Raw genomic sequence first — 18835 nt, 5'->3', positions numbered from 1 at the left:
AATAGACGTATCCATCTTTGGTTATTTTTTTTCTTATACCAAGCCATCTTACTTAACTAATCCCCAAGTTGTCTATTTTTCATCTCGGCTTAAGTTTTTGCAAGTTTCCCATTAATGAACAAGCAAGGTACGTTTCAGGTGGCAATACGTACTATCCTGTCTTATATTTGGATTTTCTGTCTACTTCCTTGAACCTCAATAGAAGTTGACGGGGGAATTCTTTGCATCCCCTCCTTATTTACGGCGTGTCCATTCAAACTGCTCCAGTCATGCTTGTAATATTCCAGTTTCAAGCTGGTTCAGGATCATTTCCTCTGTGCCTTAAGCTGGTTTTATTCATCGCTGCTGCCCTTTACCAGGAAGAGATAGTAAATAAGTAACCAGATTTTGGAAGGACAGAAGGATGGTACATGATTTCTTTTAGTAGGGAATTAATAGCAAAGCATGGCTCACGTGGGCAGAGTCGCTTCCCTGAAGTAGGCCTATTCTCTACCAGGATCGTAGAAAAGTGACTATCTGCTACCACTTAATTTAAGTAATCTGTCAAAAATATATGATCTCGGTTATCAACCTCACCTTTCTAAAAAAATGATGATTTTCATGTACTAAACGTTGGTGTCACATTAAATTTATCGCAAATCCTTTGACAAAAACATGTCACTGATATTAAGGCTTCGTGCAGTTTGTATATAATTTCCCTACATTCATGTACAATCTAGGGTAATACTTAAAAATGAGCTTAGAAAAACTTACTTTTAATAGTCGCGAAGGCGGCGTTATTTGTCCAAGTTTCACTTCGCTTGTTGCTCTCTGAAAAAAAAAAATAAAAACAAATTATTATCCAAATTTGTATAACAAGTAAACTACATTACTAATCATATTTATATTTCACTCGAATTAGCCGCGAGGGTACGTAAAAAACTACACGTAGGCCTACGACCTGACGAAATGAACAGAACTTCTCAAGGTACTATAATTTAGCATATTTATCCGCTTTAACAAAACAAGGAAAATGTTGACACCGCACAAATTTCGCTAAAGTCTTTTGTCATTTATTGAGGAAAATATTCACACGAAGAACATCACTACAATCAAACCTTTTGCAAGTAGTGTTTTGACTATAATGAAAATTTCAATAGAAACAGCTTGTTCCAGAAATGAACATATTGTTTTTAAAATATAAAATAAAAATGTAATTTTTTAGACTTTTCTTAGTGTAGAATAAGTAAAATAGTCACTTTATCGAGTTTGCTCGGGACACCCGACTCATTGGCGCCTCAACCTCTTAAATAGTTTTCACACCTAAATAAAAGAGGAGTAATCTTAACTTTTACGCATCAAGAGGTATTATCAGGTCAGTTCATTCTCACACATCGCCCTTGAGGCATGTGCATTTTTAAAACACTCTCAATTCATGTATAAAATATTTCTCTACGCCGAAATCGGTTTTTATACATACGGTTTTCTCTTTCACGTGTTATAAATGAAAGAATTTTTTGACATTGTATAGTACACTACGGCCGTGTTGGGCCTCTCTACTTTAAAAATATTTAATTATAAGTCGATAAACTAGTGATTTTATTTCTCTGGAGCTATATTTGCTCACATTAACAATCCTTATCCTTCAACGGTCACTGAAGAACCAAACCTATGGAGATACATCCATACAAAAGTCCTTTGAAGTAAGGCTTGGAATCAAAAGATTTCCAACCCTTGAGTGTGGGTAGCCAGTTATAAGGCTCCCCCTCACAGCTGACTAAGCAGATCCAAAAATACAATAATAATAGAAAAGGAATTAATTGGCACAATAAACTCTATATTTCGGTCAAAAACAACCTCAACTTTGGCAGTTAACCAAACAGTCAGAAAAAACACTACTGCTATTGAATATGGATTTTTGGCGAAAGTCAACCTGTATCTATGCACGATGCACGTTACAAATAAGAGAGTTAAGAGAAATCATGGATAAAAAGAAAGACAGTTTTTGTGGAGATCCAAGAAAAACTAGTGTGATGGTTTTTCCACAGACACAAATAAAAAATAAAATGTTACATGGCAAAACAGAATAAATAGTCTAGTACTGGATGTAAAAAGAGATCAGACTCGGGATACAGACAAATAGCAAATAAGAGACTGGCAGGTTACAAAGATTAGGAGAAAATATTTAGATAAGAAATAAAGTGAAAATTGTATCAATCCTTAGTAGTAATAGCAGGTAAAAATACCAAATTTAAATGAAGCTTAGGACTACTCAATGGAAGTAGAAGTACGGATTAAGGAAGAAAAAACTACAGTCTACAAAATGCATAAGGTACAATGCTGGTGTAGTGTAAACTGAATAAAACGTAAGAGACAAATTTTAAGAAAAATTTTACCTTGAAATTTAAGTAAATTATGATATCTAAACTACTGACGTTGATAAAAAGAAACAAAATCATGTTTTTTTATTCATAATTGGCAGTCTGACTACGAAATAAGTTACATATGTCTAAATTTAAATTCGTTAAAGTATTTATCTCTATTTTGGATATAGTCCAGTCATCAGAGATTTGACCTCTCAAAATCAAAGTAATAAGCTGAATTTTGCTGAGAATATCAATTTTTGGACCCTAAAAAATGCAAGTTTGCTACACCTGCCCCCGGGCTTACCCCTAAAATCGGCCGGGGGAGGAACATCGATTTACAAAGAATTTGTTCGCCGTAAAGAAAAATGTTTCGAACAAAAAATATAGCTGAGACAATTCTTAACAAAAATATTAATAAACATTTTTTGTTCAGAATAAACCGTTCTCTCAGAAAAAAAGCTTGAAGCGACTGGCCATTTTAGATGTCAGTTACGCGCGCGAAATCAATTTTTTAAACAAAGTTTGTACCAACTCGAGGGTAAATTCGATATCTTTTGATCAAAGTTTTTTATCGACAAATAATAAAATGGATTTTAGAGGTAAATAGTGCAGGTTTCATACCTCATGTCAGAGAAAATGCTTCCAAGCAAACGGCATCAGGTGAAGTTTGTAGCTAAAGTTGTATGATTTTGAAAAATGAACCTCGCATTCGAAAAGAAGGAGTTCTAAACGTTTTACATCGTTTGTAATCTGAAATTTTAAAATTCAGTGTTTTTTGGCAAATTTCAAATGCCTCATATTTTGTTGCCAAATTTCCAAATCTAAATTTCATGCTACAGGTTTTAAAGATTATGGTCTAACAATGAAAATATTGTAGTGAACGATCAATGAAATTAATAAATTTTATTAATTCTCACGAGAATCGTAAAAAATGGCAAAATCGCGAAAAGTTTATTTATTTAACAGATTTGTACAAGCTGACTTTATGTGCGGCAAAATGAAAAAATTGTGTACGAAAGCTGCACTTTTCATCTTTAAAATGCATGTTGATTTTTGTTGATAGATCACTCTGATCAAAAGATATTAAATTTTTACGGTCGAGGCGATACAAATTTAATTTAAAAAAATTGATTTCACGCGCTTAACTGACATTCAAAATCGCTGCGCCGGTCGCTTCAAGCGTTGTTTCTGAGAGAACCGTTCATTCTAAGTGAAGTACTACCATTCTAAGTGGCAAAATTTTTTGGTCTCAAAATTGACTTCCTTGTTTAACAAGCAAAATTTAGCTTGTTTATATAATTTGGTAAATATTATCGTACAGATTCTTGGTAAATTAATGTTTTCCACATAACATACGATGGGGGTTTTAGGGCGAAACCCAGGAGTAGGACTGACAAACTATTGAGTCTATTCTGGGGTCTTAAAATTGATATTCTCAACTAAATTCAGCTTGATCATATGATTTTTAGAGGTTCAGTAGCATTTTCATCTCTGATGACTGGAGTAAGAGTATCCAAACCTAAAATATATTATTTGTTTAAAGACGAAAATTTAACCACATAATGACTGACAGGACGATAAGGGCATCCGAAGGGGATATTGTACTAATCTTTTGAAAACTTGAAAACGTTGTTAAATCAAAAGCTTAATAACTGTTTTAGAGAATTATTTAGACAGCATTCAATGACGTTAAATCAGAACTACTTAGGAATAGTAGGAGAGTAACAATCATGTTAAGTAACGAGAGAATATATTTCTCCAACTGTCCCTAAAATTGTCCAGTAAAGATTTGATCATTATTGTAAATAATATGATATTGAATAATTATATCAGTATATATACAGATTGAACGAATTTAAAACGGAACATACGAAATCAATGTATTTCGGCTCAACTCCGCTCTAGGTGGTTGGCCAACAAAAGGTTGTCAAATAATTATATTATAAAAATCCAATACTTCAGCGGGCTGCTGGATTCGGAACTCATTCAAGAACAAGTCAAAACTCCACCCAAATAGGTTGCCTAGAATCACTGAAAAAACTAGACTAAACAAGCAGTTATTATGCTGTCAAACCACTTATCGCTTCCTTATAGTCCAAGAGATAGAGCCGAAATTTTGAACTGATCAGTAATATGACATTTCTCTATTGGAATATATTCATTGTAACTGGGTTAAGACTTTGCCTTACAGGCGGACGCCCCTCGTGGTACAGGGGGTGGCTATACAGGGATAAAGTTGTCATTTTTTTCGGAAAAATTAACGATCGATAATATGGCTGAAAATTTGCCCAGAGTAAGATCTTGGTATAACTAGACGAAATCCCAAAGGGCGGACAGTAGATACATAAGGTGTGGCGGACAGGGGTGAAATTGCAATTTTTTGGGGAAAAATTAACGATAAGTAATACGTCCGCCATTTTCATGGCTCATTATTTAGCCCATAAAAACTTTAAATCCAAAAGGGCGGACAGCTAGGTTGGTACAGAGAGCCACAAAACGGGGTCAAATGTACCACTTGCCTGCGCATTTTAGGTCTCGGTAACAATTTTCAAACTGATTTTATTATGATATTTTTATACCGATTGATTTGAAAATTTGTATGCTCACTTCTGTTACTATTCTGAGAAGCGTCAAGTAGAGTTTTCCTCAAAATTTTCCAAAAAAATTTCCGTAAATGAAAATTTTCGTAATTTTTTGAAGTAAAATCTAATTTGTAGAATCCTTTCGATTTTCTGTAAGTTATACCATGATTTTTTTCCAAAAATTTTCAAACGATTTTTCCGATAAGAAAAAAAAATTTAGAAAAACTTTTCTAAAACATTTGATAAAACTCTACGTCATCGTCTGAATCTTTTATAGAATATTTTGTAGTATTAAAATGATATTATGATAATGTTTTTTTTTCAAACTAAAGTCATATTTACTTTACAAATCACATTTTTTTCTTAAATATTAATATTTTACGAATTAATTTTTAATTGAATAAATGTTTGATATTTGATATTTTATTAAATTAAAGTAATTTTATAATGTTAATTATTAAATATTTTTGGTATAACAAATAGTAATTTTACTTATTTTTTATTACAATAAAAAGGTTTTTAAATTTATATTGCATAAATAATGATTGTTCAGATATAAGAAAAATTTGATTTATTATTACATTAATAATAAAATACAAAATATATTATTTCTATTTATCAATAGATAAAATTCAATTTGTAGAATTCCTTTAACATTTTACAAATAATTATTAATAAAAATCAATTTAATAGTGGAATTATCAATTTTTTAAGTTTTGAAATTTACTTTGTAGATATTTTCAATATTTTTTTTTTAACTTTCAAATTGATTGAATTTTTTTTCATTAGTTAATTATAATTTTACAAATTCTGTTTGGACATTAATTTTGCATCATTATTATTTTAAAATATTAAAATATTAATGATGCGCGTTCATTTAGATCAGTAATTCTAGACGCATGCGCTAAATGTAATAAGTATCAAGATGCTTTTATTCAACTTGGTGAAACTGACTTCGATTGTAATGAAGTTTTTGAAACCTTAGAAACTTTCGTATGTCACTTATATGGAACAGGACTGACGAGAACAATTCCAAAAAGAAAAGTAAACGATGTCAGATTTTCACTATTTAACCGGCAGTATAAGTTGCATGATGTGAACGAGCCTTAAAAAAAAACTAAAAAATTTCGATGCTTCAAGCTTACCACCATGTCAAGATGAATTACACCAACATCTACTGCGAGCTCATTATATTTCAAATATTTGGACAAATGCTCATAAAAAAGTACCAACAGAATTGATTGTTGAAGAACATGGTTGGGAGTTTGAAGATGAAACATATAAATTCAAATGGTTTAGTGGACCTCAGATGCCAGAATCAGTTCGAGAAGTAGTGATTGAAAATGAAGCAGATAATGAATGTGATATTATTGAAAGTGAAAGTGACGAAGATGATGAATGTGATAACATCAATGAGAGTGAGAAAAATGACGAAGTTTTTCTAAATTTTTTTTTCTTATCGGAAAAATTGTTTGAAAATTTTTGGAAAAAAATCATGGTATAACTTACAGAAAATTGAAAGGATTCTACAAATTAGATTTTACCTCAAAAAATTACGAAAATTTTCATTTACGGAAATTTTTTTGGAAAATTTTGAGGAAAACTCTACTTGACGCTTCTCAGAATAGTAACAGAAGTGAGCATACAAATTTTCAAATCAATCGGTATAAAAATATCATAATAAAATCAGTTTGAAAATTGTTACCGAGACCTAAAATGCGCAGGCAAGTGGTACATTTTACCCCGTTTTGTGGCTCTCTGTCAACTGTCAAAAAAAAACTAAAAAATTTCGATGCTTCAAGCTTACCACCATGTCAAGATGAATTACACCAACATCTACTGCGAGCTCATTATATTTCAAATATTTGGACAAATGCTCATAAAAAAGTACCAACAGAATTGATTGTTGAAGAACATGGTTGGGAGTTTGAAGGTGAAACATATAAATTCAAATGGTTTAGTGGACCTCAGATGCCAGAATCAGTTCGAGAAGTAGTGATTGAAAATGAAGCAGATAATGAATGTCATATTATTGAAAGTGAAAGTGACGAAGATGATGAATGTAATGACATCAATGAGAGTGAGAAAAATGACGAAATTTTTAAAGTATTTCTAAATTTTTTTTTCTTATCGGAAAAATCGTTTGAAAATTTTTGGAAAAAAATCATGGTATAACTGACAGAAAATCGAAAAAATTCTACAAATTAGATTTTACCTCAAAAAATTACGAAAATTTTCATTTACGGAAATTTTTTTGGAAAATTTTGAGAAAAACTCTACTTGACGCTTTTCAGTGTAGTAACAGAAGTGAGCATACAAATTTTCAAATCAATCGGTATAAAAATATCATAATAAAATCAGTTTGAAAATTGTTGCCGAGACCTAAAATGCGCAGGCAAGTGGTACATTTGACCCCGTTTTATGGCTCTCTGTACCAACCCACCTGTCCGCCCTTTTGGATTTATAATTTTTAGAGGCTAACTAATGAGCTATGAAAATGGCGGACATATTACTTATCGTTAATTTTTCCCCAAAAAATTGCAACTTCACAACTGTCCGCCACCCCTTATGTATCCACTCTCGCGTCAGCCCTTTGGGATTTCGTCTAGTTATACCAAGATCTTACTCTGGGCAAATTTTTAGCCATATTATCGATCGTTAATTTTCAGTTACAATGAATATATTCCAATAGTTAAATGTCATATTACTGATCAGTTCAAAATTTCGGCTCTATCTCTCCGACTATTAGGCAAGCTCCTCTTTCCTTTAAAGGAGACTGATAGTTGAACGATATTTTACACAATGTCTATCACCGGGTATGGATTTATTTTTGTCCAAGTTTTATATTGGTCGACTATTTCAAATGCAGTTCAAACAGATATATATTAAATTGTATGTTCCGTTTTAAATTGGTTCAATCTGTATACGAATGAGTCAAATAAATTTAAATTATTTTAAGCACCTTTTACCAAGCAACAAAAACAAAATTTGTTTAATTTACTAATTTTTTGTATTATGAGAATGATTTCCTAAGTGGAAACTGCAACGTCAAATAAACTTATTTGAAAGTAAAATTGTGATTTATTCCCAACAAAAATAGTAAATTGCATTATTGTAAAGTGTATGACAACGGTGTGGAACATCCAGAACGAACAATAACTGCGACCAGGATTTTTTTTTTAAATTCCTTAAGTGGATTTGAACATTTTCTTGGGAAACAGAATTCTTTTCTTTCAGGAAATGGTCTACTGTCAATTATATGGTATCAGTTTTCATATGGTCAAACGATGTATAAATTATTTAACTTTACATGGGATAATTACGCTGTTTTGCTAATTAAACGCATTATTACAAATTATTATGCAAGGCAAAATCCGAAGAAAGCGAAATGTGGAAAGACGAAGAATATCCTGGCTTAAGAACTTAAGGGAATGGTTTGAATGCAGTAGTGCAGAACTTTTTAGAGAGGCAGTCAACAGAGTCCGCATAGCCATGATGATTTCCAATCTTCGATAGAAGATGGACCGGTGCCAGTGCACTTATTAGCCAAGCTAATTTGCGACATATTTTTATAAAACAAACTTATATATCACTACTAACCTTTTAATTACATTATATTAGTGTGTAATATTTAGTAATTTTTATTAGAACATTGGATTATAATGAAATAGTGGTTGATATCAACAAAATAATAAATTTTGCTCATATAACCTGTTTGATTTGTTATGATTTTTTGCATTAAAGTTTGACAGCGACTGTGCGAGGTTGCCAATTTTTGTGATAGGTTTGTTCCAGTTTTTAAATATTTTCAATGATAAGTATTTAAACAAATCAAAATATCTCTAGATGAAATTTATAAATTGTCAAAACAATTTTAATTTATGTTTTGCTTTTATTCCTGAAAAATGGAAGTGAATTCTAGGATTGATATAAATAATATAACACAAAAGCGATACTGAATTAATTCAATATTTACAAAATATTGAATTACTTAGAGAACAATTTAAATGTAAAGTTAGACAATGTCGACGTCTATGTGTAGTGAGACAGAAAAATGGGTATAAATTAAACCACAGTTTTTGGTGCAGCAAATGCAAAAAAATGTATTCCGTATGTACAGGTACATTTTTTGAAGAATTGAGAGTACCAGTCAGGACTCTATTTTATGTGGTGGACGACGGTAGGTCACACCCCAGGAAGGGAACTCGTATATTTTTATCTTAATAATATACACCGATTAATATATTTTACCTTAATTATTTTTATTTAGGTGAGGATAGGTTGAGTTCCCTTATCTATATATATATATCTATATCCCGATATATATTATATATATATATCGTATATTTTTATCTTAATAATATACACCGATTAATATATGTTACCTTAATTATTTTTGTTTAGGTTAGGATAGGCCATTTCACACCCCAGGAAGAAAACTTGTTATATTTTATCTTAATACTATACACCGATTAATATATTTTATCTTAATTAGTTTCGTTTAGTTTAGGACAGATTGAGTTTCTTTCCGGGGCTATGAGATGACCTACCGACATCTGTAGATCACCATATGTTTGCTAAACGTAACAAGACGCTCAATATATTATTTTTAACATTTCCCACGATTTTCCGTATCGACCTTGCACAGGTAAACTATTAGTTTATTGCATATAGTTCCGATTGTTGTATATTTACCACTGAAGCTAGTATAAAAACGTAAAGTGTTCCTCATTTAAAAGTGAATCGTTAATATATAATATTACTGAATTGTCAATTTTTTTATAATAACACTGCACATTTAAGTTCTTTAGTATTGAGAAGAATTACAGGAATTACGCTCGGAAATCAAAAGATAAGTGATGACATTAGAAGAAAATGTAACGTACAGTGTATAAATAAATGAACACAAAATAGAAAAAAAGAATGGAATAACAACATAAGCAGAATGGACGAGACCAGTGTCATCAAAATAGGAAGAGATAAATGGAATGATAGCCTTCCATAGAGGTATTAATACGCCAATGAACAAGCAGAATTGCTTATAAAGAGGAATAAGAAGAATTTCAGTTCTTTAAAATTTAAGAAAACTTATTGACGTGACAACGTCTTAAATTAGGTTGTGGCTCGGAGTCACTCATGAAAAAGTGTAACGCCCGCTCACGTCTGTTACGATGAGTACGAGAGAGAGGCCCGCCGGACCAGCGAATGCCTTGCGTCTCTCTCCCACTCAAACATGATCGGTCCGCTGCGCGCGCAGCACTAGAGAATTAGGCGCGTTGAATCACATTACAGCAGAAACACTTCCTTTCATTTCATATTTCTCCTATCATCGTCCTATCCTCAACAAAATCACTCAAATAGAAATTAGTTAAGTTTAAGTTTACATGTACAATGTTTTAGTAAACAAAATATATTTCTATAGTTAAAATTTGTGCAATTCTTATTTTCATTCAATTTCTTGTTCCTATTGTGCAATTTAATAATATTCATATCAATAAATATTCTACCGAGAAAAAGACGTTGTCACGTAAAATCTTCGCCCGTAAAACCGACTTTACAGGCAACCGATTTTTTTTTCCTTTAAAAATTTTGTTTAATGATTTTAGTAATTTCCAAAATTTGTTAAATATAATACAGAATTTATTGATCATTTTTATTTTTCATTATTATCTAGTATTTATGTTTAATCACTGCATTTAGATTATCATTATATTTTAAAATAGTATTTATATAAGTCGATGAGCAGAGTAATAAGTGTTTATGCATATATATTACGTAAAAAGAAGCATTCCCTTCAAAAAATATATCATAAAATTTAAAGTATAGAGAATATTTGTGATACTACTATACATTTTTATAGATTTGGAAACGTCGCAGTCAACTCTCAATATGGCCGCCCAAAATGTGTGAAATTTTCAATTTTCAAAGTCATTTTTTATTTAAACAAATGAAAACTCCGCAAATTTTTTTTTGGAAATAGCTTAAAATAATGTATATTTTCAAGATTTACAAAAAATTTTCACGGAAGCGCGTGGCTAATAAATGCACCGGAACCAGATGGACCTTAAAGAAGAAGAAGCTAATTTAGGCAGTATTTTCTATACGTAACTCGAGTACATTATACAAATCTAGAAGAACATAGAAACAAAGAAAAAATAATTAAAAGTTTATTATATTTTAACAAGGTACTACAAAGAACATTCGTTTTCAATCTTAACGTGCAAAAATTGAAATTTTAAAAAATATATAAAAGTTTTAATTCCATGATAACAAAAACCACAAGATAACAAATATTATAGATAAATAGATTTCATGGATAAAGTGAAAGAGCTTTGCAGAACCTTTTATGTAAGGCTGATATAGATGATGTTATACAATTGAAATTATGTCGAATGTTTTAACTCACAACATATTTTAAACAAATCATATTAGATAAACAAAATAATAAAATTTATATTTACGAAAAGTAACTTCTTGAGTGTAAGAAAAGTTGATTTTTTCCTACTTCGAAATTTATTTCTACCACTGGAAGACGACGAATTTGTTGTTATAAGGTCCATAGGTAATAATATGTTCACACACGAGAGACATTAATTTAAAAAATAAACGTAAAACCAGATTTCGCACCAAACGATTATATGGTATACCATACAATAACTAACTAAAGTAAAGAAAACAGTTATTTTGGGATCTAACAAATATACAACTTACTGTCAGAATTGTCAAAATATTGTTTAATCCTTTTTATGTTAGATAATGCATTTGACATTTCATTTATTTGGCAACCAAGCCTAAAAAGATGTTGCCTGTCGCTAGACATGATTTTATCACGCCATGGTAAAGGCTTAAAGCTATGTAGTCACGGAATTAGACAATATTATGATTGCTACTGAATGTATTATTTAAATAAAATTTGATTTACATGTTTAACCCTCAAATGGTGAAATTGTGACTTGATAAAATTTTGACATAAACGGTGATGTAGGGTCTAACCGTACCCCAACCACAGAATAAATAAGAATGCTTACCAATATCAATTTCTTTATTATTCAGTGCTCCAACTGTTTAAAATCATAAAAAACCAATGAAAACATAAATTTTGTCATACAAAAAAAACAGTTTTAATAAAATTTTATTATAATAAATCAAACTACACTTGAGTGCAAAATAGTCGACTGGATTGAGAAATTTGTGACAAGCTACGACAGAACCGTAAATTTTTTTATATATCCTTGTCCAAATTTTCCACTTTTATTAAAGTTGTAGGTATACTCGAGTACGACTATTTTGTACTTTATAATATATAAATCGTAATTTTAAAAATCAATTTAATATTAACATAAAAAAATGTGTATCGTATTATATATATATATATATATATATATATATATATATATATATATATATATATATATATATATATATATATATATATATTTGAAAATCACTAAGTTCTCCGGAAGAACCGCGTTGAGAATTTAATGCTCAAAGTTTTGGCACCCATTTTGGAGCCATTTTCAAGAGTGATACGGTTCCGTTCGAGTTCTCGGTCTCAATCTGCCTACTCCTCTCACTCGGGACGTACCAGATTGAGAACCTGAGCTTCCGGGTCCCAAGCTAACCCAGAATCAAAGACGATTAGAATTTGCTCGGAAACGTCTGGAATGGGACGATTATCAATGGAGTCAGGTATTATTCTCAGACGAAAATAGAATCTGACCACATGGCAACGACAAGGAGCGTTGAGTTTATAGAAGGAGAGAGATTTGCTCAATGTTTTAAAGAAATTGTCTCATATGGAGGCGATCCTGTATGTTTTGGGCAGACATTTCCATGGATGGGAAAACCGAGTTGGTTTTCGTGCGTGGTGGAGGACGTAAAGGAGGTTTAACGACGGATCGTTACATCAGAGATATTTTAAGGAACATGTGGTTACATACGCCGAATTTATTCGTAATTTCTTTATTTTAATGCACGATAATGCAAAATATCCTATCGCACTAGTCACCACACCTATCTGACTGAGAGCGGTATACCTACAATAAATTGGTCTGCGTTGATCCTGGACATAAATTCAATAGGGCATATTTAAAATGAGCTTAAATGAACGGTCCGTGACAAAATTCATGCACCAAGGAGCATAATGGAATTGAGAGCTGCGCTTAATGATGAATGGGAAGCAATGCCTTAAAAATTTCTTAGAAAAGTCATCCGATCCATGCGAAATCGATTGGAAAGTGTAATTAGGAGTAGGGCTGGTAATATCAAATACTTAAAAATAAAGAAATTTATTTTGTAATCGATGATTTCTCAGTCCATAACGTCTTTCTTGCGTTAGTTGCAATGATAAATATTTAGGAAACTCTGTTCGTAATACATATTGTTTTTATAATACGCCTTCCAAATAATGCAATAGCAGTTTTTGTAAGTTTAATAATAAAGTTTCCACATTACATCTTTTTATTTTTATACTTTTTACATGGAAACCGAAAGTGTAATCTCAAATTACGCTTTTGAGTCGATTGTTTTACACTGAATTGTATATTTTGAAATCATTTTAACTTTAAACAAAATTAAAAGTATTTTTAGTTGTAGGTAAAAATTATTTATAGAAAATTAGGCAAAAAACAAAAACTTTACCAACATTCGTTTAAAATTAACTAAGATATGTACGTCTTAGACATATTATCATTAAAATATAAAATTTAACAAAAAAGTTCACTTAATTGTACAGTCCTTACACACTATATCTGTACATTCTAAAAAATAGGTACCATACAAAACTTGCAAGTCTTTTTATCCTTGGTCCTAGGACATTTTCCACATCGTCTATTTTTATAATCTACAACAGGAATCGTCAGTACTGGGATTGGTTCTTTTAAAATTGAACTAACTCTCAATTCTCTCGGAAAATGTTAGTCGTTAGAATGTTAGAATGTCGTCTTATATGTGGTGATATTTGACCATATGAACAAGCAGGTTTTAGAAAAGGCTATTCAACTTCCGATCACCTGTTAACCACAAAAATATTAATAGAAAAATGTAACGAATACAAGTTTCCAGTTTTCCTAGTATTTGTAGACTACGAAAAAGCTTTCGATACCATAGAACACACGGCCGTAATAAACGCAATGCAAAATTGTAGAATAGACAGCAGATATATTAACTTAATAAAAGAAACTATGAACCAAGCTACAGCTACATACTACCTAAATGAAAATGAACACACGAACCCTGTACCATTAAACAGGGGAGTCAAACAGGGAGATACTTTATCACCCAAACTGTAGTTTTGGAGGACGTTTTTAAAAACCTAAATTAGAAATATAAGGGAATAAACATCAATGGCCGCTACCTCAGTAATCTACGATTTGCAGATGACATAATCCTGATAGCTACTGACCTACAAGAAATGCAAACCATGCTTTTAGAACTACATACCGAATCTTCTAAAATAGGACTGAAAATAAATTTAAACAAAACAAAAGTCATGCACTCCGAAGACACCGTGACAATAATAAACGATAAAGTTATAGAAAAAGTTGAAGAATATATATATATATATATATATATATATATATATATATATATACTTAGGACAAAAAATAATACTAAATAGGGAAATTCAAACTGAAGAAATAAAAAGAAGAAGAAAGTTAGCTTGGGCAGCATTCGGTAAACTGAACTATATACTCAGAAATAAACAAATTCAATTACATCTTAGATCTAAAGTTTTTGATGCATGCATTATTCCGATATTAACTTATGCGGCACAAACATGGACAATCACAAAAAAGAATATGAATATACTTAGAGTCACTCAACACGCGATGGAAAGAGCAATGCTAGGTATATCACTTAAGGACAAGAAAACAAACACATGGATAAGACAGAAAACCAAAGTCACCGATGTGGTGCAAAAATCATTAAAGTTGAAATGGGAATACGCTGGACATGTAGCTAGGAGCGATCTAAACAAATGGCACAGATCAATTTTAACCTGGAGACCATACCAACACAAAAGACCCAGAGGCAGACCTCCTATGAGATGGACAGATGATCTGAAAAGGACTGCCGGGAAAAATTGGCTACAAGTAGCGTACAATAAAAAACAATGGAAAGGAAGACTTGAAGAGGCTTATGTTCAGATGTGGACGTGAATGGCTAGACGAAGAAGAAGAAGAAGATGTGGTGATATTAGATCAGTATCTAATTCTTTAATGAATTGCCACTGAAAAAAATAACCCTAGGCCACCTTCTTGTTCTTCGATCAGTAAAAAAAGTCACATTTTTGATCCAAAATATCGACTCCCCCTTTTGTGTTGTTGTAGAATTGGATCATCTCGGGTTTTCCAGTTTGACTATCAATTTATTCAGATATATGCATAGATAAAATCATTATCACAGCTTTATTTCGTTTAGGCCCATACGAAAGAAGTGTCACGTTTCTTTTAAATCCATAGATCGATGATTGTTCGACACGAATTTTATTTGGCAAAAATTGGTTAGAATTATATCTATCTAGGTTTATTCTTTTTGAGTATTTTCACAAATGTAATTTTTCTACCAAATACCTTTTCAACAACCTTATAGAGCTAAACAAATTATCCGCAGTAATATTTCTATCGCTTCCAAAAATTGTCATTAAAAAAAAAGCCAATCATTTGACTGAAGTTGGTAGTGAAATTTTTAGTAAGTCTTTAAAGAGGTTTTGTATTTTGTAGCGCTGAGATTTACATTTTGTTTAAATACAGACACTCTTCTTTACAATCGAAGTTCTACGGCCTCTCCAAAAATACGTGGTTAATCGTTAAGTTTTAAATCAAATACTTGCAACATTTACTGCATAAACGATTAAACAGGTTTTTCTATTGACTAACCTTGTATAACAACAACATTGTATATCTTCTTCTTCTTCTTCTTCTTCTTCTTTTTATATAGACATGACTCTGTCTGTTTTTCAATGTGCCTCCAGTAAGTTGTCATTCCATTGTTTGCGTGTTGTATTTATTGTCATTCGGCTTATATGATCGTTCCATTCTACTCTTCTATTTCTTACCCAGTTTTTGATGTTCTCCACCTTGCATCTATGTAGTATATCTGTACTTCTAGCTCTGTCTCATAGTGTCTTACCATCAATTTTTCTAAGTGTTTTCATCTCTGCTGTTTCTAACATCCTTTTTGTTCTCTCTGTATCAGGTCTTGTTTCTGCCGCATATGTCATTATTGGTCTGATGACTGTTCTGTAAATTCTGCCTTTCGTTTCTTTTCCGATATTTTTATTTCTCCATATTGTTTCGTTTAGGCAGCCTGCGGCTCTGTTTGCTCTATTCACTTGATCTTCCACTTCGGTTTCGAGCTTTCCGTAGCTAGATAATGTGATTCCTAAATATTTAAACTCCATCACTTGTTCTATTATCTGACCTTCCAGCTCCAATTTACATCTTAGTAAATTTGCTGTTATAACCATGAATTTTGTCTTTGTTGAGGAAATTAACATGTTAAATTTTCTGGCGGTTATATTAAATTGGTGCAGCATACGTTTTAAATCATCTTCACTTTGAGAGAGTAGTATTGCGTCGTCTGCATAGCAGATTATTTTAAGTTGTTTTTCTCCCATTTGGTATCCGTTTTTAGTTGCTGCCTGGGGTGATTGCGTAGCTCTGCGGTTACTACAACCGGTCCCAAGCCCGGATAGAATGTGGAGGGTGATTGGCAAGGTTAGCAACCTACCAATCGTAAAAACAAATACTGCTCAAAGAAACAATGTACAGCCTCGGAACCAGATTGATACTATGAAGACGTCTACGGCAAGAAATATATATATATATATATATATATATTGGATTGGTGTGTCGGGTATACGGTCTGTTATTTAAAAAAAACTCTTTTTTCTTTTATTACTCTATATTTCGCTGATTTTTTGTCAGCTTCATCAGGCAAATAAACAATGATTTACTTACAGATTTAGAGTTAAAAATATTTAAAAATGTTGTACATAATATATTCAAAACAGTACTGACAATATTGGTTAAAGCACCTAGTCACTAGTAATTAAATTAAATTTTTTTTATTAGCAAAAAAAAACAACTAAGAAACAATTAAAACACAATAAAATTACATATTAAAAATATACAGGGTGATTTAAAATATAATTGTAAATAAAAATTATTTGAACTGTTCCGTGTCTGCCTTATAATTTACTGCATATTTTTCTTTAGTAGTTTGACACATTTCTAAAAACAATCTTTTTTTGTAATTGTTCTCTTGCTGTAGAACCCTGACATTTAGATAGTCAAATTGATGCCCAGTTTTTAAGTAATGGTCAACTGCCGCACATGTATTCTTCTTCTTTGTGCAGTCACTTTTGTGTTGTGTGACCCTTTGTTTTAGCCATTGAGAAGTTTCGCCAACATAACAGCTCTGGCAATCCAAACAAGGTAGTTTGTAGATAACATTAGTTTTATTTACAGTTGGTGTCTTGTCTTTTGCTTTAGAAAACAGTTGTCGGTTTTCTAATAAATTATATTACACAATTTTAATGTTAGTAAATTGTTTAAATAAACTGGTCACAGAAGGTGTTAACTGTTTTATTAATGGTAGTTTTTTATATTGGATTGTTTGTACTGATCCGATATCAGTGGGACCGTCAAAAATGTCTGAGTTAAATATCAATTTGTCCATTATTTTCAAAGATTTTTAACAGCAAATTTAAGTTTCTGTTTATGAATTTATCATCACTAATATGCCTTACCCTATTCTTCATTGCAATTACTGTATTAAACTTTTGATGAGTAGGATGATTTGAAAAAAAGTTTAAATATCTTCCAGAATGTGTTGGCTTTTGATACCAATCTATCAATATTTTGTTATATATATATATATATATATATATATATATATATATATATATATACATATATATATATATATATATATATATATATATATATATATATATATATATATATATATATATTTATATATCTTATTGTAACATCAAACTATTGTACTTTCTCCTCTGTCCTTTATCCTTCGTGAGGATGTGTTGACGTTATGGTATTCGACATATTATGGTTGCTATTCATTCTTTTCTCTCCTGTGTGTGTTGCAAAGAGGACAAAGAAAATAACCGGTGGTACTGTTTATTTGTACTAATTGTACCTTATATACCTTGTATAAAATTTTATTTCTAATTAACGCCTAATCGACGAAAATATTTTAAAAACTAAACTTATTTGGTATCAATAATTTCGTCATATGTGTGTTGAATATTATGTATATCATTCTGTTTACTGTTGCTTAACGGTTTCAGGATAATCTGGAAAGATTATATGGATTATAACTTATAAAAACAGCTTATACTAGTTGTGTTTCAAAATATTTGTTTATTATTATCCCAAAATAACAATATTGTTATTGTGTATATGTAATGTATACATGGATATATATACAGTGTAGGTAAAAGTTTATGGTCAGTATGGACCTTACGTGAGATGGAGTGAGAAACTCCTGTTTAAAAAGAGAAAGGTATATTAGGTCCCCCCTTTATATAGTCGAAAATGCATTAGTGGAAATAATAAATTCAACAGTAGAGGGGAATTTCAACGTTGCCAAACTTATTGGTTTTATTTGACCTGTTGTCTTTTATTTATTTAACAAATTTAACATTTTGATTTCCAATTCGGAAATCGTTTTATATAAATAAAATTTATTAATGTTTCATATTTTAAGTACGATTTCCGAATTGAAAATCTAAACATCAAAATAATCTTATTTTAAAGTCACATTGTGCCTTATTTCTAATAAAAATAATAAACTGCATTTTACGCTACAATTAAAAAGCTTCATACAAAGTTATTTAGCAACGTCGCGTCGTCAAAGTAACGATACTTTGATTTTAATACT

At 31.0% G+C, this 18835-nt stretch overlaps 1 protein-coding gene across 4 annotated transcripts in view; it reads right to left on the bottom strand.

Moving 5' to 3' along the window:
- Pde8 (phosphodiesterase 8) overlaps window positions 1–18835 on the bottom strand; it is a 1030175-nt gene that overhangs the window by 297164 nt on the left and 714176 nt on the right. For 3 of the 4 annotated variants that reach the window (XM_072540201.1, XM_072540203.1, XM_072540202.1), the window contains one exon: window positions 754–810. In XM_072540201.1, coding sequence (XP_072396302.1) covers window positions 754–810 — 57 coding nt within the window. Of the gene's footprint in view, window positions 1–753; window positions 811–11388; window positions 11503–18835 lie in introns of those variants that run through there. The other variant, XM_072540204.1, reaches the window with a different exon arrangement.

The sequence above is a fragment of the Diabrotica undecimpunctata genome, chromosome 8 (genome assembly GCF_040954645.1).
Source record: "Diabrotica undecimpunctata isolate CICGRU chromosome 8, icDiaUnde3, whole genome shotgun sequence".
NCBI classification, from domain to species: domain Eukaryota; kingdom Metazoa; phylum Arthropoda; class Insecta; order Coleoptera; family Chrysomelidae; genus Diabrotica; species Diabrotica undecimpunctata.
The sequence above is the reverse complement of the archived record's forward strand: the minus strand, read 5'-3'. Positions and strand labels throughout refer to the sequence as shown.